This window comes from Thermobia domestica, chromosome 8 (assembly GCF_964235325.1).
Source record: "Thermobia domestica chromosome 8, izTheDome1.hap1.1, whole genome shotgun sequence".
Taxonomy (NCBI): domain Eukaryota; kingdom Metazoa; phylum Arthropoda; class Insecta; order Zygentoma; family Lepismatidae; genus Thermobia; species Thermobia domestica.
This window is the reverse complement of record NC_137461.1, coordinates 226,330,099-226,352,385: the sequence shown is the minus strand read 5'-3', so window position 1 is coordinate 226,352,385 and position 22,287 is coordinate 226,330,099. Positions and strand designations below refer to the sequence as shown.

General features: G+C 34.8%; 2 protein-coding genes across 2 annotated transcripts; both read right to left on the bottom strand.

Annotated features, from left to right (window-relative positions):
• Positions 1–5,574: 5,574 nt before the first annotated feature.
• LOC145691951 (uncharacterized) lies at positions 5,575–7,773 on the bottom strand. The gene is made up of 2 exons (XM_081767251.1): positions 7,581–7,773; positions 5,575–6,204 (listed from the first exon to the last, which is right to left on the bottom strand). Exons 1-2 carry the CDS (start codon positions 7,705–7,707, stop codon positions 5,744–5,746), a joined length of 588 nt encoding a protein of 195 aa, XP_081623377.1. The 5' UTR covers positions 7,708–7,773; the 3' UTR covers positions 5,575–5,743.
• A 1,835-nt stretch (positions 7,774–9,608) lies between these two features.
• Positions 9,609–20,745, bottom strand: LOC145692483 (uncharacterized). Its single transcript, XM_081767791.1, has 5 exons — positions 20,227–20,745; positions 17,205–17,622; positions 14,710–14,883; positions 9,710–10,732; positions 9,609–9,614 (listed from the first exon to the last, which is right to left on the bottom strand). Exons 1-5 carry the CDS (start codon positions 20,424–20,426, stop codon positions 9,609–9,611), a joined length of 1,821 nt encoding a protein of 606 aa, XP_081623917.1. The 5' UTR covers positions 20,427–20,745.
• Between the last annotated feature and the right edge of the window lie 1,542 nt (positions 20,746–22,287).

Below are 22,287 nucleotides of genomic sequence, written 5' to 3'. Positions count from 1 at the left end.
AGATTTAAAGTTCAACGTTCATAAGAAAGTTATGAAATATCCTTGCTTATACGGAACTCACACTGGCTCTCTGCGCGTATCGGTTGCATAATAAGCAGGATATGTATATGAAGTAACAAGAGAAGTCTGAATGGAGAGCTATGTTTTTGAGAGCAGCTACCGAACCACTTAACCTATCAACCAGAGACTAAGAAAAAGATTACCTATAATGTTATAGATTAATGTAAGACCTTATTTAGCTCTCAGCGTTAACTAGATCAGGCTGTAGAAGTGGCTGTACTTGTATGACTGATAACTATAAGAAGAAAACAATGACTTTGACCAATGTTGTTTCCGCCATGTTGCTCATTCCTTTGGCCCTATCTATCACTATGACACTTTCAAAGGATGTATTTAATGTATACATATCTCGTTTGAGTTAAAATGTTGAGTACATTTGGAGTAATTTAAGATTGAATTTTGAATTTTAACATTGTAGATCGGTCGCGAGCCACAGCCTACTGGCTGCTGTAATAATCAGGGCCATAACCAAGAAGAAATTAATCGCCCTCAATCTGTAGTTTGTCCGTCCTACAGCTTATAACCTCTCTCTCTCCCAAATTGTGTTTAGTTGGACCAGTAAGGATGGCTGGCTCGATTTTTTAAGAGTAGAATTACTCGAACAGTTATTTCCAGCGAAATTTGACCCTGGGGCCATTCACGCAAATGATTCCAATAATAATAATAATAATAATAATAATAATAATAATAATAATAATAATAATAATAATAATAATAATAATAATAATACGAGGGACATTCAATAAGTAAAGAGACAAATTGCTATAGCTCAATAAAGATTTATTTTAATCTTTCAAAACTAAGGCTATTTTTTAATATAATCACCCTTTACAGTTATGCATTTGTCCCATCTTTCTTGCAGCTTCCTAATTCCCTTGGCGAAGAAATCTTTCGATTTACCCCGAAGCCACCTTTGCACCGTCTGGGAACCCATCTGGCACACGTTTTTCTGTACTTTAAAATGTTCCTAATGACATTGTGAACAGTTCCAACACTTACTTTAACTTCCTCAGCTATCATTTCAACAGTAATTCTTCTGTTATCACGAATAAGTCCGTCAATCCTCGATTCCAACGAAGAACCAGAAACTTCCACTGGACGTCCATATCGGGGTTCATCACCTTGTTCGGCCACTTTTAAACCGATCAACCCACTTGTACACATTCGCACGGTTCATACAACTGTTACCGTACTGTCTCAACATTCTAGAAAAAAATTCACTTGGTTTTACACCTTCTGCGACTAAAAACCTAATGATTGAGCGCTGTTCTTCTAAGGTGCAATCTTCTAGAGGACTTGAAATGATGAATTGATATTTTTGAAGTTATGTTGACATAAAATTACGAAACAGCAGATCAGAGCATATCCCAAGGTTGCCAGCTAACAACCCTGAAACAAAAAAAACAAAAATGATTAGTGTTAAAAATATAGACTTTGTCTCTTTACTTATTGAATGACCCTCGTAATAATAATAATAATAATAATAATAATAATAATAATAATAATAATAATAATAATAATAATAATAATAATAATAATAATAAATCGGTCAAGAATGTGTGAAAAAGATTTTGCAGGTCAGCTATCCCAAGAGAGGTTTTTCTTCATTCACACCAGGCAAATGTTGGAATAGTACCTAACAGGCCCCAAGTACTCTCCTATCCAATGCCGAGAAGGACGTTATCCATATGACATCATCATCAAGCCGGAGATGTAATAACAACCGTTATAATGTGAAATAAATAAATAAATATACTTTCTCTGAAGTAGCTGGCAAATTAACGTGTTCTTTTGGATTTTTCTTCACTATTTCCCGATGTATTTTTTCACATTTTCGTCAATGGAATTTACACAGCTATTGTCTCTTTTCCTTTTTAACTAATTTTCTAACATCTTGCAAATTGCGAAGGAACTCTTAATTAGTCAATCCACAAAGAAAGTTTAAACCTTTTGGGATTTCCACTTCGTGAGGTAAATTTAGACTTTCACTGAAACAGTCACTGCTTCCTTACTATTTATCGTAGGATCGTTCGTACTTTTTTTTTTTTCAGAATAGAGCATCATCTTTTCCTACGGTAGCACTCGCTTGTCCGTATTATACACCAGAAACGAGAAAAGGGTGGAAAACCGGGAGCTTTTTCGATTTTTTTTCAAAATGTTTGGGCCCATTTATATATATATATATATATATATATATATATATATATACAAAAATTTACTGCGTCATTATTTACTTGGCCTAGCATCATGGTTCAAACGCCATTTTCTTCGTATTACGCGCTCTTTCAAACGCTACCATCACATGTCCGTATCTGCATCTGAACCGGGATATCGTTTCTTTTTCGAAGAGTCACCCACCTCGGAACTCTGGCCGGCCTGGGTTCACGTAGGGATCTGAAAATTTCTTGAAAAATATGCTGTTATGTACACAGTACGTGTGCAAAATTTCAGTTCGATATCTTGAAAACAAAGAACAGATTTTTTTTTTTGAAAATCTGAAGGTGATCCATTTATAGATATACAGGATGGCCCAAAAGTAGGTATACAACCCTGCATTGATTAAATATGACCGTTTATTAAGATAGTGAGGTTATTTGCTTCGTTCTATTTCCACTTTAACGTATAAGTGAAAATAAATCAAATAAACTAGCATAAGTAAATCCTGTCTGGATAATAATAAGTAAATTATATATAATGTCATAAGTCAATCAGTACACTAGACTGTATTCCTACTTTTGGGCTACCCTGTATATACATATATTCTAAAAATTCATATAACATTACTATTTGGCCTAGGATTATGGTTCAAACTTCATTTTCTTCAGTATTACGTGTCCTTTCCAACAGTACCACCCACATGTCTGTATCGTACACATGAATCCGAAAGTTCGGTAATAACCGGACTTTTTTCTGAAAAACCAACCTCTCGGAATATTTGCGCCCCTTGGGTCCGGGTTCAGATAGGAATCTCAAAAGAAATGAGAAATAATTAAAGATGCACACAATCCGCATGCAAAATTTTAATTTTGATATCTTGAAAATTAAGGTGCGAACTTTTTTGAAATTTTCCTAAAAAAAAAAAAAAAAAGTCACACTCCTGCCCCTCCTTGGCACCGCCAACTTTACCATCCGGTTGCAAAACGAATCTGGGGTGTTCTTTGATCCATGCTTGACTTGAACAATAAAAAGAACCGGGTTCAATACGTGTTCAAGCGTTTAAATACAACACTACTCCATGGTACTGATTCGTACTATAAATCCCCTAAAGGGTTAAACACTACTAAGGAAATATTTTCGAAGTGACGGCTGTATCAAAATGAGCAAAGATTGCTGTGACATGCTCATACGCTACAAGTCTTTCCTGACTTGTTTTCTACCCATTCCTGTTAAAAATTTTCTTCAATTTTATTTTTTTACCTAAAAGAAAATGAAACAGCAAAGAAAAATGTTTATTTTTACCCCGCCCTTTTGTGTGTGTGTGTGTGTGTGTGTGTGTGTGTGTGTGTTCGGTAGGTTGAGGAGAAACTACTACTAGTACTAGCTTGGGATCGGCGAAAATGCTAGCTGCTAAGTATTTATCGAAATCAATCGCTCCTTTCTTTTATGTCAATTGCGGCTACAAATGAGCAGTATTAATCCCAGGTTCGCTGTTGTAATTGGTGGTATTGGGAACGACGGTGAATGCTTGAAACAAGACCGACGACAGGTCATGTGTTTTGTTATTTTTGTGGAGGCCAACGATTTCTTGGAGCAAATATATTCATTTAATTTCTCTTAACTTTTAAGTAAAGACCACATTTTTCAGAACCTCCTTCCGAGATTAGAAGGGAACTGATTCCATCCCATATTGCCTTGTTCAAATTGTATCCAATCGACAGAATGTGAATTTGAATTTGGAAGGTAGGGACAACGCATGTGACATCTTGGGGAAAAATCACTGCATGTTCAGAGGGCTGTTTGCTTTTGCTTTTTTTTTTTTTTTTTTTTTTTTTTACATTCGCTCAGTCGAGTTACTCTTAGTCGGTTACCTAGAGCATTCGAAAACCGACGAGTTATCATTACTGCGAATGATTTCTATGGTAGTTTTTTTTCTTTATTTCCATAAGTGAAAAAAGAAAAAAAGTAGGAAAATTTGGGAGGGAAAGGATGGGGAAGGAAAAGAGACCAAAAAATGGAAAATTTACAAAAACGAAACAAAACAACAACAACAAAAAAAAACTAAAAATTTAGGAAAAAAGTTTGAATCTAGTTTGCTTGTTTATTGTGTATTTCTGTATGTGTGTTTGGTATCTGTGTTCTCTGCGTATTTATGTTTTTACCTTTTGGCTTCTTCTTCTTTTTACCTTAGGCTTCTTCTTGTTTCTTGCAGGTTTTCCCTGTGTGTTTAGGTTTTTTCGCCCACATGTTTTATATATATATATATATATATATATATATATATATATATATATATATATTTAAATATATTTATTTGGTATTCACCTATTTCTTTCACTGCACTAATGGTTTTCACCTGTGTTTACCACACTAACACTTGTGCACCAAAACTAATATTCTTAACACTACACTACACTGTATGCTTTTGCTGTCACTAATACTAATAATCACTGACACTTGTTTTTCACCTATATGACTTTCTATTTACATATACACTTACATATATATATAACTTCATCTTTTTGCATTATAGAAAAGATCCTAGAAAGTTAGATTCCCACGCCCCCAAAACGCAAATATTTTAAAATAATTGTAATCCTTTGTTTTAAAAAATAATTTTCCCGATTATTATTATTCTTTTTATTTCTTTTCATATATGGAGAAGAGTTTTAGAAAAACAGTGCAGAATATACATTGTGTGTCCCTTACTTCGCTCATCACCGGCAACGATATTGTCGGGGCTTCCACCGATTTTGACGGTATCGTGTGCAAACACGCTTACGTGTTCCTACCTAAATATACAATTGACAATTTTGTTCCACGAAATCTATTACGTTTTCAGAACGTTATTACTAACATTATTATTATTATTATTTTAAACACATTTGTCTTGAAAATTATTAATTATGTTGTACGTAAAGCAGGACTGTTCTATGCAGGTGGACGCTAGAAAGAGCAAAGCCAACGAGAATAGCATCAAACCCGCTATGGTATGTTCCAAAATCAATCAAGGTTGCAAGTGTTTGTTGTTTGTAATGGCTATATGTAGCTATATATTTTATGGATTTATTAGAATGCCACGTGACTTTGTAACTATCTGTAGAACCACTACCCTTTTTTTAAACTTTGGAGTCTTTAGTCGCTACAGTTCTTTACTTAGTGCGTTATCTTGCTTTTAAAAATGTCCAAAATATTACGAGAACTAAATTATTAAAGCAACATTTCAAAATAATAATAATAATAATAATAATAATAATAATAATAATAATAATAATAATAATAATAATAATAATAATAATAATAATAATAATAATAATAATAATGACAACATAAATACATATATTGAACACACACTGACGATATTGATAAAAAAAATAATGTTTACATTTACTGTAACAACAAAACAGCACAATATAGGGATACAAATAATAATAATATAAAGAAGAAGAAGAATACTTGTTGGAATTACAAATAGTAATGTTTGAGAATAGGTCGTTCCAAACATGTAAAACATATTTTGCCTTTCTCACTTTTTCCCTTTTTTATTTGTACTATTTTCTTTGCTTTCCTTTCTTCTCTGGATTTCCTCCTGGGCTTTCACTATGTAGTCGGGATCTCTACATTTCATTCCACGTGGGATTAACGGATCGACAATCTCTGGTAGCATGCATTGTTTAAAAAAACGACAGAGTTTAGGAAGCATAATATTCTTCCATAAATCTTCATTCCTTACTACCTTTTCAATATACAGAGGTGTTTTGTCGTCAATATACACTACCAAATAGCATTTATTTAGTTCGGCAATGTTCAGCTGTCCCTGAATTTGGTAGTAGTAATCACTATTTTGTTTTAGTTTCAAGCTTCCATCCGGCTGGACAAGTAAGAAAAATGTCCCTTTCCTCTTTCTTATTTCTTCTTGAATATCTTTGTTCCTAAGGGAAGGAACGCACTTGACTTCCACTAGTGCATTCTCTTCAACTACATACCCTGTAAATATGCAGATAATACCAATTATAATATTAATTATTACTTTGTGACGATTAAGGTGTTGCATATGAAAAATTAGTATCCTCCCTATTTCAAATTTAGTCAAAAAGTAAAATTTGTTCGACACTGGTTCAGGAGAAAAGACATAACTAAAGGCAAACTGCAAATCTTCAATCAAATTAAACTCTCGTGAATTACAAATTATGGGCAATATCTTTCCCTTGCAGTTCCAAAATCATAACTATTTGAAGTCATATTGGTACGAGAACTGGGTGTGAACGTTTGCACACAATCACATACGTAAGTCAATGTGTGTTATTGAAGAATGGAATACTAAATTATTTGTTGTATAAGTATAACTACGCGTATTATAAAAATCGCCTTGTAAACGTTGAAGTTTATTCAGGAAAAACAATATTTACGAAGGAAGGCGCCGGGTAAATACGGTTGGGAACCTCTGGAAAACAGTCATGATAAACAGGAATAGTAAACTGGTTAACATTTTCTGAAAGGCGTAAGTTAGGCCACCTAACTGTTCCTTCCAGGGACATATTTAGGGGAGCTATTGGGCTCAAGGCCCTCCCTAAATAAATTCGTTATCATTTTTTCGCATTGCACATATACTGCTACTTACAGGCCCCTCAGTCGGCTACGAATAAACGGAAATCAGAATTACGAATATTTTACAGCAGCTGTAACTTTTGCTTCTAGTTTTTATTATGAAAGCAGTAATTTTTGCTTTCCCAAACTTTTTAAATATCAATATCAAAAATTTACAAAGAAACGGAGCCATAAAAAACGAAATTACGAACAAAACTTCAGAGAACAAAATCCACCAGAAATTTTATAGGATAGGACGATAGCCCATCAAACAGGAAAAACCTTTGGTCAGGGTTATAATGGCGAAGGAGCGACCGCGTTGTGAATTCAAAATTTATTGTACTTAATTATTCAATTTTATATAGAAAAAATAACATTCGATTTTTTAAAAGAAGTAAAACGCACATTATATTTGGAAAAAATTTTCAACAAAAGCAACATTTCTCATTTTTTCTTTGAACCGACTATAGTAGATAATATTAATAAATACATGTCAGGTAAATTGTATTTGTTCATATGGGCTACTGTTGAATCCAATACTGGAATCGATACTGAAAGTACACAAAATACTTTAGAGTAAATAACCTATATCTATAGGTTCTTAGTTCTCCCATGTCCACGCATTGAAGTGAAGTAAATTGATAGTAGGCTTTATCTCATCTATTTCCGACATGAAAAGTATGGGGCAGGTTTCTAAGTACGAGATGGTTGTATACAGAAAATAAATAAAAATAATTTTCATTCGGAAAGATTTACTAATGAAAAAATGTTCTTACCATCAGGACTAGCGGCCAAAAATCCGTGTGTGAGATCTATGTACAGTCCTCTCTTTTGTATTGTCCAGCCTTTCTCAGCCGCAAGCCTTCGGAGAGCCACATGTTCATAATTCCTCCCATATTCCATGGCTGGTGTACATACATTTCTTTTGTAAAGTACATCCTTTACCAATGAATGACAGGCGGTGTTATCTTTACGCGTAATTACCCTACCAAACATAGACGCTGTTAGTCTGTTACGACGCTGCTCCTCGTAAACTAAGTTACCGTGCTGTCCTCCTCTAGAAGAAACTTCTATATTTGTTCTCTGTTCTGTTGTAACCTAATAATAATAATAATAATAATAATAATAATAATAATAATAATAATAATAATAATAATAATAATAATAATAATAATAATAATGTTTATTTCTGTGCCATGAACAGCCTAACGGCAAAAATACAGCACTTTATCAGACAATATAAACACATATTACATACAATGTAAGCTATATACTGAAACAATAAAAACATAATGATAAAATAATATCGGATTAATAATTCCTTGTCAAATTAACACCATTTTTTTTAGTATCAAAATAGTCGTCATAAATAGTAAAAATAATATTTGTCAAGCTCTAAAATTCATGCGTTTATACTGATAAAAATAAATTAAACTAAATTAAAAGAATTGGTCAGTCTTATTAAAATTACAGATTTCGGATTCAACGGAACTAATGTTGATATATTTCTTGTATTATACATTGGTACCCTTATACCTATATTATGCAAGCAATATTCACTACGATAGCTATTGTCTAGTAATTTCTTAATAAAATCTCTTTCAATAACTTTTCTCCTGTCGCTCAATGCCTGCAATCCCCAAAATTTACACCAGTATTCATAACTACGTGAGTAGTAATCTCTATTCATTTTATAGCAGAGTAACCTAATAAAACATTTTTGTACTGATTCAAGTTTGTTTGCCAACGTTATACCTATACTATTCCAAATAACTACACCGAACTCTAATTTTGATCTTGCTAGCATCTTGTATAAATATACATATGAGCTGTATAATATATAATAATAATAATAATAATAATAATAATAATAATAATAATAATAATAATAATAATAATAATAATAATAATAATAATAATAATAATAATAATAAGTTAGTTTCGTTTCACAGTGTGAAACTATGGCAGACTTACAAACTATGCAAATTCAAAGCAAAATCAAACAAATTCGAGATTGAATCGATTCCCGGAAACCACTTTTCGATATCTCTTACCGTTTTGGCTTATAAAAATCAAGTTTAGCCGGAAGTAGTAGTAAATACCTACCACTTCCAGTTTTGGCTTAAAAAGGATTGACATAGTAAGATGCTAAATCAGTTAACGAAAGCTGCTATTCGCTATCTACTTCCGTTTTTGATTTATGCGCAATTATAATTTTGGCTCCACAAAAATTCAATTGAAACCTGAAGTAATATAAATTTGTACCAGTTCTAGTTTTAGTAGAGAGAAATAAGTGGGCCTATTATTCTTTCTTGAAACGGTGAATCATTTGTTGAAAACAGTTTATAAAATATTAAAATTTCATTGTTTTGAATTTATAGAATTTTTAAAAAGGCCTATTTTTGACCGCCCATTGCGTATTTATTGAATATTAAAATTATATTACATGAGTATTTATTAAACCAAAAATTCATAAAAAAAATAAAAAAAATAGTATAGCATAAATTTTTTTAAACATTACTTTTCAAACATTCATTGAATCACTAATATGAAATATTTACACTTTTTATGCTTGTTATTCAATGGATATTTAAGAAAAAAAATATTTATGCTTTATTATTATTATTATTTTGTTTGTTTTTTTGAATAAGTATTCATAGTAACATAATTTCAGTATTCAATAAACATGCAATGGGCGGTAAGAAATAGGCCTTTTTACTATTTTATAAGTATTAGAAATCAAACAATAATGCAATTTCAATATTGAGTATAAAATAAATATTCCAAAAATATTGTTTCAACTTTCAGTGCTATTAAAGGTATAAAATAAATGATAAAACGAACTTAAAGTAAACTTTAAAAAAAAATCAAATAATTTAATATGGTTTAAGAAATGAAAACTTACGTCGTATGTTTTGAGCTCGGCTTCACAGGCTGATTGAAGCGAAGTCGAAGACAGCGGTGGTTTATCCGCGTTCGGCCCATAATCTCTGTCCTTTTCTGGTGGAAGTTCTAATTTTCTTCTTACTCGTCGTGAACGGGAGTGAGAACGCTTGCGGCTTCTCTTGTTCATAAATCTCCTGAAATACATTCCAGGATTATTTTCTATCACAGATTTCCAAGGACTACGGTGCCATGTTGCTTTTTTGTTATATGATAGTCCTGTAACATAGCATCGGCGCTGGAAGGCACCGCGATTTGTCAAATTAAGCCTCTTACCAGCATTGAACTTTGACAGAAGGCTCATATACAGCTCAACCCGATTAGTTGTTTCGTTTGGAACTAATCGGTCTGCCTTTCTTATTAACTGGTCTACAGCAGCCATAATGTGGTAATACAATCCGGCCTTTTCTAAATCTGGAACTAAGTTTCTATCTTCTTTCTTTGTACAAAAGTACTGTTTGCACTTCTCGTGGTTCCCAAATACGTGCGATGGACCATTTCGCAGGTCATCTCTAAGATCCTGCACTGAACACTTCTGTTTTGCATTATAGGATATAGCTCCCCGAGCAGCAGCGGTTAGACGTGGAATTCTATCTCGCAAAATTGTTCTGGCTTGCAAGGGAAAACTATTTTGCATACGCAGCTTGTGGAGCGCACATGTATAATTCCGCACACAATGATTTGCGCATTCAACTTTCGTGACTTGACGTCCATACGACACCTTTTCGATTATCCTGGAGTGAACGCTGGAGTCGCCATCTGCCACAAATCGTTTGTAGCGAAGCGTATGCATTTCTTGGCTCTTGCAAAAGCCTTCTACGATTATGTCAGCTTCCATCGACGAAGATGAGGATGACCAGTTGCGGTAGCATCGATGGTCGCTTGGTTTTTTATTTCTTGATGACGCTGCAGCGCACACTGAACAATATTTGTTTCTCACTCCCAAAAATAATAGCTTGTTAGTTTCTTGACCAATAATACATGCCTGGAAAAGATAATATATACAACAATGTAAGTAAAATTTAAGTATTAGCAACATTATGCACGATAAAACGTAAAACGTATTCAATTTTAACAAAACACAGTGTAGACCTTAGAGCGTTTGCACACGTCCACGGCAATGCTGGCCCAGTACCGACAATGCCGGAACCGGAACCGAGGATGCTTTGCACACGCGGCCGGCAAAACCGGATCCGGCGCTGCTTTGCCCACACATCCCGGTAATGCCGGTGCCAAGAAGTAGTTAGAATTTGAACGTGAAAAATAGAACATGAGTCCAGCAATAAACAAACGACATCTCCTTGCCTTGATGTACGTACGGCGAAGAAAAAGGAAACAAAGCAGTACTAGAAAGATTTGGATCCATCCATTGTTGACAGTGCGTCATGTGAAAGGTTCGTTTTATACATTATATGAAAAGATGCGGAAATATATTGAAACAGGCTGAGATCACGGTATTTAAAATACTACTACTACTACTACTACTACTACTACTACTACTACTACTACCACTACTACTACTACTACTACTACTACTACTACTACTACTACTACTAATAATAATAATAATAATAATAATAATAATAATAATAGGAGGTTCTGAAAAGGCAGCATTGCGGTTGCATATTCACTCAGTCCACAATCGTTCTATGGAACATATGCCAGACTAGACACAGAGTACATGAATACTTTTATAATGATCTATAGGGTAAAGCAGCATGCAACCACAAGACTGGAAGTTTTCTTGTTCTGCTGGTGCTTTTTCAGTTCTTTCTGTAGTTGTGTTGTAGTTTTTATTTACTTTAATTGTATTGGGATGCTTTACTTGGGATGCCTCTCGTAAGCCTCTGTAAAATCATGATACCCTTTCCCCGTAATATATTATGTTCCTTACTACAAACTTTTTTTCATGCTTACACTGTTCGTTTCATGCAAAAGGTTTATGACAGAAAAATAAATGTGGAAAACTTAGTAAATAAAAAAATAACTAAAAATCAATGGTAAAATGGAAAAACATCCCTAAGAGCAAGGAATCGTGAAATAATATTTATAAAGTATTGAAATTTCATTTGTTTCAGGATGTCAAATATTTATTGAATATTGAAAACCGGCCTATTTTTGACCACAGATTGAACATTTATGTTATTATAAATGACACTTTTCTCTTTGGATTTTAACCGCTTCAGCAGACAAAGCTCAGGCCAGGAAGTTGACCATAAAATCGCAATGAAACTGGATTCTCTCTCTCTCGCCTTTTTTTTTTTTTTTTTTTTTTTTTTTTGTGCGAAGGGAACATATGTAGCGTTGTTCTTTCCTGTACCTCTGCACAAGAAACAGAGCAGGCTTTCTGCTAAATTGAATAGAACAGCGGTACTTCAAATATTGCGAATGGACGTTTCTAACTGCTCTTTCACTTTCTCGAATGATTACCGACGAACTGTACATATCCCTACGCAAGTTTTGTGTGTGTGCCACTACTCTGAAATCTTTCGGGCTGTTTATCACAATGGAAACAGGGAACGCGGCGTATAATGTGTAGTACTGTATGTTGTACGTATTATTGTAAGTGACCTGCTAGGAGTAAGATTGTAATTCCTGGAATAAACTAGACGATGGAATATGACAGCTATTGTAACGGTCGAGATGTAAGAGTATAAAAATAGTTCGTGCCGGCAGGGTCAGAAACAAGAGATTGTCTTTTTTTTTTTCCCACCTATCCCAGTTGGGGAAGGAGGTGTTTGGAATCTTGGCTAAGATAATTGCCGCTAGTCTAAATTGTAAATCTGCTAGTACAAACAATGTACTGGAAAAGGAAAAGGTATTGTGGTTATAAAATTTCATCCCTTCACTTCAGCTGTTGCTTCTGGCAATGAGATAATATCGAGTTCGCAGAAGGAAGGCTGCAAATGGGAACAGCTCTTCAATCTTCTCTTTCGTGGTCAATAAACCCCCACCCCTATTTGCAGTGACCTTCACAAAAGACTATTTCTGCTTCAGAAGAAAAATAATATCCATTCATCTGTGAAAGCTTTCAGGAATGTTTCGGAGCTTATTTGGGTGTTTCATATGAACATACGTATTTCGCGAAAAATTCACACAGCCAGGAGTGGAAGCGGAAACTATTGAAAGCCTGTTGTTGGCGGAAGGTGTTTCCAATCTCCACAGAATGTATACTAACAAAAATTATATTACTTGTGCTCATAAAAGAATGCCAAGTTGAACTTTTGATTTTATGTTTAGCGTTCCTTTGAGCAGCGAGGCTACATGAGACGTAGATATACAACTCCTGAAATCCGAAGATTATCGTTCAATGCACTCCCACTGGGAATCGAACACGGGATCCCGTTCACCAAAGTCGCGCATAATAGCCATTAGACCAGCAGGGAGGGTCACCCCAAATAGAACGTGGATAGCAAACAAAACAATTCATTTCCCATCTTCACAATGATTGGTAGGGTGAAATTACAACTTACAAACATTATTTTAAAAAGAATGTGGTTAGTTGAATATATAGACAAAATATTCGTCGGCTTCACCCCTAGATCTCCTAGTTTGCTCGGTTTACGGCCTCTCAGTTCATGAACCTAGAACCATATTTAATTTCATTTGGGGCTTCGCCCACAACCTCCCTTATCCCTTTTGATCGGCCAACGGCCTTGCATCTGATAAACTTGCAAGCACACCGAATTTCATTTCAGATCCGGAAAATCGCTCCGTGTACGGCCTCGCATCTCATTAGGCGTTTACTCGACCTATGGCATCGTACCTCATAATCCTGCAAGCATATTGTATTTCAGTTGAAGTTGTCAAAGGATTAGCTCCAACCCAGGTTTGCAGGTTGAGTCAGGTTCAGTACGCGGGGGCTTCGCCCTCAGATCCAGGGGCGTAAATAAGGGCCCCGTAGACCCTGTATTGCGGGGGGCCTCAAGCCATCAGGGGCCCCGAAATCGTGAAGTGGGAAGTAGGGAAGGGGGCTCACTCCACGCTGTCTGCGGGAGGGCCCCCAAGCCTTTAGTTACGCTACTGCTCAGATCCCCTACATTTGCTCTTCATATCATACACCTGCACATTTCCCGAATTTTTGTTCAAATTCCAAGTTTCATGTCTCTAACATGCCGGGGTTCCGAGATTTGAACATCTTTTCTTCCCGCCTCTTTTCTTTCCTTCTAGGATATACACCGGTGTACATAAAAACGCTTAATAAGTATCTAATAATCTTCATTGAAAAGTATAAATACCACATCCATGTTCCTAACCTTCAAAGATTCCAAGATATCGACATCTTATTATAAGAATTACAATGTAGCTCTTTTCTTCTACTTTCACTAAAATATCAAAAAATGCTGAAACATGTGTTAATTTATTTTAAATGGGAAATCCCAATACCAAATTTCAAGTCTCTAACCCGGAGTGAACATCTTATTATAGTAATTATAATCCACGTCCATTTTTCTTCCCTTCTGGGCCATATTAAAAAAAAGGCACTGAAATACGTGCTACATTATTTTAAATGAAAAGTCCAAATACGAAATTCTATGTTTCTAACCGTCAGAGTTTCCGAGATATTGGCAAGATACGAATTGCAACTCCCATTGCATTTTCCTTTTCTCCCCTTCCTATTTTCCTTTCCCTTTCGCCATTTTCCTTTTCTTCCCTCCTCTTCGTCCCATCTAATTAAAACATCACAAAACGCTAAAAACATGTCAAATGATTTTCAATGAGAAATGCAAATATCAAATTTAAAGTATCTAACGTCACGAGATTCGGAAATAATTCCATTTTATTAAAATATTTCAGACACCATTTTCATTCTATCCCTGTCGCATTTCCAAAAATCATTCCTTAGTGGTACTCTACGTCACAAATCCTATGTATTGTCCTAATTTTTTATTTTGACTTCTATATGGTTTAGTTTTTAATTCCTTCCTATATAAGTCATTAAATTTGTATAATTATACTCACCACTCCAGAAGCTGCATTGTATCCATGTCCATAACTTCTTTTGCTCCACCCTCCGTCCACGTATACAGTTATCCATGGTATACCATCTGGATCTACATGGCCCTTTTCAATTGCTAATCTTCTTTCTTCCTCTCCAGCTTCTTTCATCTGACTCCAAAGAGAATCTGTCCACACCTATAAAAGATATACATTGTTTTAGAAAACATGGCATATCGTTATTTTGTTCTAATTTTGATTCATTACAAATCTCATTACCCATTTACTTTCTACTTTGAGTGATATCAATAACGAACAAGATAAATTTCCCTAGTCATCGAGAATGTGACTCAGTTTCTCTATGATTGTGCAGAAACTATACGGATAAATAGTTATTATTTGTCTCTGCATGCTTTGTCTGGTATACATTGCAAATACTAGCAGCGTTCAGAAAATATCAGTTTGAATTTTACTTTGTATAAAATGTAGATAGCGACTGAGGCTTCACCTCTTGAATCCCACATATGCTCACTCTCCGATCTCGCATCTCATAAACATAAAATCATCAATGTTTGGTTAGCCTACGGCCCCGCACCCCTGCAAGAGTGCTGAATTACAGTCGAAATACCGGAGGATTTGTTGCAGAAAGGTTTCTAAAACTATTTCCTTGTGGCCAAATAGCGTTCTCGCTTGCTGTGTGGGAGATTCGGGTAATATTTCGTGAAAGATCAATGGTTTGGATTTCACGTTAATTTACAGATTAAAGTCTCGTATGGCTCCGGTGCGCAACCATCTCATCACACACACCATAAAGTATTCTTGACAACATCAATATGAAAATTCCACGAGAGCAGCAAAACGAGTGTGATCCACAATTCGTTATATGGCGGGTTACGGAAGCTGAGGATCATAGCGAGACTACGCTTGGGTCGCAGAGTGGTGCAAACTCCGAAAACGTAATCAAAAACCCCTAAATCAAAGTCTCAACTTTGATACTTCTCCAAATAGATAGGTTAGGTTAGTATTTTAACCATTAGGAACCCGGTTTTGTGGGTCAGATGCATATACTGGCTTTATATATATATATATATATATATATATATATATATATATATATATATATAAAGCGCCGAACTCCTCACATCAAGGTCTCGCTCGCTCAATTTCCTTGTGATTAAAGTTATTTTATCATTTTCTCCAATGGAGTCAGCGATTGAAAATAAGTAGATTTTAACTACGTACGTTAATTGTAATAAAATTTGCTTGTTAATATATTATTGAACCATTTATAACATCTTTTTTCCATTATTTTGAGTTGAAATTGCAAAATTAAAAATGTGGTGAGTTCAAAAATCTTACTACACCCCACCCTTCAACAGCTGCCCATGTTGACCCCATTTTGTTTAACCCAAATTTATCCTGCATTCGCATTTAGATATGAAATTTATGCACCGATCCTGAAGGAGACGCTGATGATGATAATGAATGAAATGGTTGAATGAAGAAAGTGGACGAAAGAAAAGAACCCCCAAGTAAACCCACGCAATGATATCTGTCCGTTTGGCGCGAGATGGGATCAAATCAGGAAACCCACGTACCAGGTGAACGCTCTACCATCCACCACGACTCAAATATTCGCAGTTAGGCGGCGAATTCATGCTTTCTTTCAGACTCCCCCGTTCAATATGAAGTGGTGATAAATTTATTTGTCATTAATTTATTTACAATTCAAAATTAGCCGCTTGGGAGACCCATTTATATATTTTTTCTTATGAGATCGCGTTAGTTCAGTGGTGGAACGGACCCTGCTTCGATCTCGGTCCCACCAATGTGGACTTTATGGTGGACAAACACCGCGTAAGTGTTTTCTTTGGAGTTCTCTAATTTCCTTCCACTTCCTTCATTCCACCATTATCGCTTATTTCATCATTACCGTCTTTCTTAGTCGCGGTGCAGAAAAAAAAAAGATTTTCTCAAAAGCAAAAGTAATTTATTATAAATCCGTCATATTTGATCGCTATCAAAGCTGAAATCACCGATTTATGTGCTTTATGTGTTTTTTCTTTTTCTTTTTTTAACGATTAATTTACGTTTTCGAATTTTCCACATTTTTGGCAATTGAAACTACTACGTTGCCCTTGTAACCAGGTCAGCAACTAGAAGGGGGCAAGGGGCCAGACCTCCCTAAATTTTTCATGGCTCGCAGATCTCAATGCATCATATACTATATTAACACAAAAAATCATGAATTTATATATTTGTAACAATTATTTTAAGACTTGGGCCCCCCTAACATGTTTATGGCACCCCCAGACTTCTATGGCTGGTTGCGGGCCTGCTTGTAACTAAGATTACTTTCATTCCGCAAGTGCTATTATGATAAAATCTTCTATACAGAACTATATCAATACAACTATTATATTAGCCACTTGTGATATTGTTGATAAGTAGGAAAGTATATTTGTCAGTTTTTTTTTTTTTTTTTTTAAGATCAAACGGATTTGTCAATTATTACTTACCGGTTCCAGATCTTGTTCAATCTTGTTGAAAAGTTTGAAGCTCATACATGGGATATCCATAATACTGAGAAATTCCTCTAGATGAGAATACCCACTTCCAATGGAAACAGTACCCCAAACAGCTGCAGTATTGATTACAGATCTTTTCGACTGTTGTTCCTCCTCTGTAGAGTGACATACTTCGCGTTTGCACACGCGGCACTTGAAATAGAGGTAAGACACTAGTCCTGAACGTCTCTCTCTATGAAAATCCATTTTTCCTAAGACACATATCTTTCTGTGGTTTTCTTGGAGCTTTATGGACCACTTGAGAATGTGGCCCAAATTTACAATTCGGTAGCCATTTGGAAAGTCATTGCGACTAACAATCTCTGTTTCGGGCTCCACTACAAGAGATGGTAGAGACTCAGTGTCAGAGCTGAAATGACATATAATAATAATAATAATAATAATAATAATAATAATAATAATAATAATAATAATAATAATAATAATAATAATAATAATAATAAATTATAGAAATGAAAATGAAATTTATAGAAATTTAGTGCTTATATGTTGAACGATATGGCTTATATGAATAGGGTGAATAATTGAAGGACAGATGGTCAAAAATTACTTTTTTCCTGTATGTAGGACTGCGAAATGTGTTTATCTTTTTAAACATTTGAATTAGATTTTCTTCTCTATGACTATTATATTACCTCCTATTGTCGCTCGAAAATTAAAACCAAAAAAGTAACTTTTATATGAAGTTCAAATGTGAAACTGGTTTTGTTCTTTGGTTTGCAATTTAGATAGATTAAAACAGTGCAATTTTAGACTCGGTTTCATGACTTTTCGGGGAATAACCAAGAGTGGAAAATCATATGGAGCAAAAGCCACGACGAAAAAAAAAAAAAAAAGTTGAGGGCGAAAATCACGCTGCCGGAATCTTTGATGTAAACAAACAACTGAATGTTGTAGGAGGCTGAGTCCCCTTCAGGTGTGAGTTGACCAAGGATTTCTAAAAATTATTTAGTAGGAATAATCTGTAAATTAAGCATGATTTTTTAAATAGCTTTCCACTAATAAATTACGTATAGATTTAAAGTTTGAATTTCAGACTTTTTTTTAAAGTAACATTTCGATACATAAAGAAAATATGTATTGTTGAAATTAAATGAGAGAAATAAATCACACGAAAAAAAAGCCTTTTAAGTTAGTGAACAATGTATATATATATATATATATATATATATATATATATATATATATATATATATATATATATATATATACAAGGGTGGATCCAAAGGGAGGCTAAGGGGCTATAGCCCCCCCCTTGACGCTCAGGTTTACATTGGATAAAATGGGCTTCAATTCTGCTTTACACTGGATAAAACGACAAATTATGGTTTAGCCCCTCCCTTGATCATATCCTGGATCCGCCACTGTATATATATATATATATATATATATATATATATATATATATATAATTACTTTTTCCTCTAAACCTTCAGTTACAATGAACAATTTAGCAGGTGATTTTCCTCGAAGTGTACATATTTTAGCAGTAAACCATTATAAAATGTGTGATAGAATGAGTCGAGTAAAGTACATTTCTTCAAGTCTGAAATATTAATAGTCCTAAAGTAAAATAATCGTTTAATCCTTATTGTAATTCTATATGTTGTCAGTTAAATTAATTCCTATTTTTTATTTTAGCTGTATATTATAACAAGTTTTTGTAAAGCATCTAATTCAGGTGAATTCTAAACAGTATCAAAGAAGATGGCAAGTGTATTAGGGTATATATATTATTGAACCAATAAAAGTAAACACTTAATAAATAAGGTAGAATACATTTCCTAAAATACCTACATATACAAACACATAATATTCAGACATAAGATGCAATATATATATATATATATATATATATATATATATATATATATATATATATATATATATATATATATATATGTCGCTGGTCTAGTGGCTAGCACGTGCGCTTCTCTGCAAGGGGTCCTGGGTTCGAGTCCCGAAGGGAGAGCATAGAACGATTGTGGTTCGGATTCCATGTTAACCAGTAGGTCCATGTTTCATATAGCCTCGCTGCTGACAAGGGACTCTAAACTAATATATATTTATGATCCGAGAGAAAAGTGAAATTTGCCATTGCATCATAAAAAAGTAATTTAAACAAGAATACTTACTATATCTACTGATCCTAATTTCGATTTTTGCAAACTTGTCAAGATCAACGGGTTATCAGTGGTCGATTTGGAGGAAATACGGAGAACGTCGTTCTCCATTTACCAGAAAATCAAATATCCGTTCCCCTACTTTATTTCGTTCTGGAACGCCTTACCCCGGAATCTTACAAAATAATTTTGTTATTCAATGTATTAGAGCATTTTATATTAATACATAGAGAGTGTTCCCCCACTTCTTTAAAGCCAAATCGACTACTGCAGGTCGTAAGATATGCAAGGTCCTAAAAATAGTGATTTTTTTTAAAATGTGGCATATTGTTCCAAGCCCTTCATATATAACATTGCGCATAATACTATTATTATATGTATCGCTGTATAAAATTAAACACGCAAATGATTCACGTAATTGTATTTTAAAAAAATAATACACCTAGCAATATTATAATAATCCACTAAAAGATTAGTGAAACATGTGAAGGGTACAGGGAAAGAACATGGTAAGTACATTTTTTTTCTTCGATTTTGAGATTGCACCCAACCGTAAAAGTATGCGTTGCACACGATGTTTTGGACTACTCAAAGTGGTAAAAAATTTTGATCATTCCTCTGTAAATTGGATGTTAAAAGCAGCTATATGCGTAAAGAACACGCTCAGTCAGACTGCAAAAATGAGTTTTGGTATAAAATCAATAAAACTGGATTTACAATGTTCTTTCCCTGTATACATTTAGATAGAATGATAACAATTTTATAAAAGAATCATTTTATGTTGGTTCAAAGTAATTAATAATCAAGATGGAAAGTAAAATAAATCTCACCTTTCTTTATCATTTGATTCATCCCTTGCAATTGGAACCTCCATAGAACTTCCACTTGTTTCTTCCAAAGATACACAAACAGAAGTGTCACACTTGGAGCTATCTTCTATTTTACGCCTTTTTATCCAAGATAAACGAATAGCCTTAGAATGCTTATTTCTCTTCCTACTTCTGGAAGGACATCGCCGCGTACGACCCATTTCTAAAACACTAGCTGAATAAAACTGTGCGTTGGTAACTCTGTCAAGACTTATCCAGACTGCAAGAAGTTCCGAAAAAAAACGTCGCCTGAAGTGGGAGGCGCCACCTCACAAACCAAGAGGGTGGCATTTTACATATTACGAAATTGTTTCATGTTTTACTTTGAAATGCATATGTCTATATCCAAAACTGTGGTACCAATCAAAAGACAAATATATAGGGATTTGCCTGATATGCAATATATAGGAATAAATAAAGTATTTTTCACAAAAATAGTGCTCAAAACTGAAAGTTTGTTCCTCATACGGAATTCAGTAGTATCAGCAATGCACTTTTCCATTTTCCATTAATAATAATTTAATATCTGTCACGATATTGACGTGTATTATTATTTTATGTCAATGAGAAATGTGTAAAGAATCATATACTTTTTTACAAAAATATTTCTGACAATTGATTACAGAGAAAAACACGTAATAAAAATGCATAATTAATAATTAATTATGCAGTAATTAATTATCTAATTTTGTATAAAATCACTTTTAATCATACATATAGTCAATGTAATAGTGTTTTCATACAGACAGAACATGAGTAATGCATTAATATTAGTAAATCTCAAAATGGCAAATGTCCCCTTAATTCTTCTATTATCATTGACTTGCTTTAATCATTCGGCACGGCAGCTCAGTGGTAGAGCGCTTCCTCTTTTGCGTGGGGTCCTTATTGTTTCGATCACCAACCAAGAAAATTTGTAGTGGACAATATCATGTCCGTGGTTTTTCTCAGGGTAGTCCTACTCCTTCCCACTTTTCTTTCCACAAATTCCTCTATTATTACTGACTGGCTTTAATCATTGCGCGCGGTGGCTCAGTGGTATAGCGCTTCCTCTGGTGGACCAATTAAGTTTAAGTTGGATGAGATCGTACCTGTGGGTTTTTTCAGAGTACTCCCGCTTCCTCCCACATTTCATTCCACTAATTCTTCTATTATCATTGACTTGGTTCAATCATTGGGCGCAGTGGCTCAGTGGTAGAGCGCTTCCTCTGGTGGGCCAAGTAAGTTTGTAATGGACAAGATCGTATCCGTGAGTTTTCTCAGGGTACTCCCGATTTTTCCTACTCTTCATTCCACCAATTCCTCTATTATCATTTACTTGCTTTAATCATTGGGAGCAGTGGCTCAGTGGTAGCGCGCTTCCTCTGGTGGGTCAAGTAAATTTGTGGTGGACAAGATCGAATCCGTGGGTTTTCTCAGTGTTCTCGTGCTTCTTCCCACTTTTCATTCCACCAATTCCTGTTTTATCATTTACTTGCTTTAATCATTGGGAGCGATGGCTAAGTGGTAGAGCGCTTCCTCTGGTGCGTGGGATCCTTATTGTTTTGATCCCCAGTCAAGTAAGTTTGTTGTGGACAAGATCGTCTTCGTGGTTTTTCTCAGGGTACTCCGCTTCTTCACACTTCCCATTCCACCAATTTCTCTATTATCATTGACGCTTTAATCGTTGGGCGCGATAGCTCAGTGGTAGAGCCCTATCTCTGGTGCATGGGGTCCTTATTGTTTCGATTCCCGGCCTAGTAAGCTTGTGGTGGACAAGGTCGTATTCGTGGGTTTTCCCAGGTACTCTCGCTTCCTCCCACATTTCATTCAACAAATTCTTCTATCATCATTGACTTGCTTTAATCATTGGAGATGCCTTGGTCCCTTGGGAATTGCAGTGATGTCAGAAATCAGATTCGGTCCCAAGCATTTGGGTTGTGATGTAAACCTTTGCTGTGGTTCAGTCTCAGTATTTTATTACGCGAGATAAAGCCATCCATACAGCTATAAATGTTGTTCTATCTTGCGCAACCAGGTATT

Bases quoted from the DNA above. Each gene is read 5' to 3' on its own strand.
- LOC145691951 (XM_081767251.1), bottom strand. From the start codon at position 7,707: ATGGAATATGGGAGGAATTATGAACATGTGGCTCTCCGAAGGCTTGCG. The intron at 6,205-7,580 runs GTAAGAACATTT...GCATATTTACAG, and splicing joins TTTGGCCGCTAGTCCTGATG to GGTATGTAGTTGAAGAGAAT.
- LOC145692483 (XM_081767791.1), bottom strand. From the start codon at position 20,426: ATGGGTCGTACGCGGCGATGTCCTTCCAGAAGTAGGAAGAGAAATAAG. The intron at 17,623-20,226 runs GTGAGATTTATT...ATGTCATTTCAG, and splicing joins GAATCAAATGATAAAGAAAG to CTCTGACACTGAGTCTCTAC. The intron at 10,733-14,709 runs GTGAGTATAATT...TATCTTTTCCAG, and splicing joins ACAATGCAGCTTCTGGAGTG to GCATGTATTATTGGTCAAGA.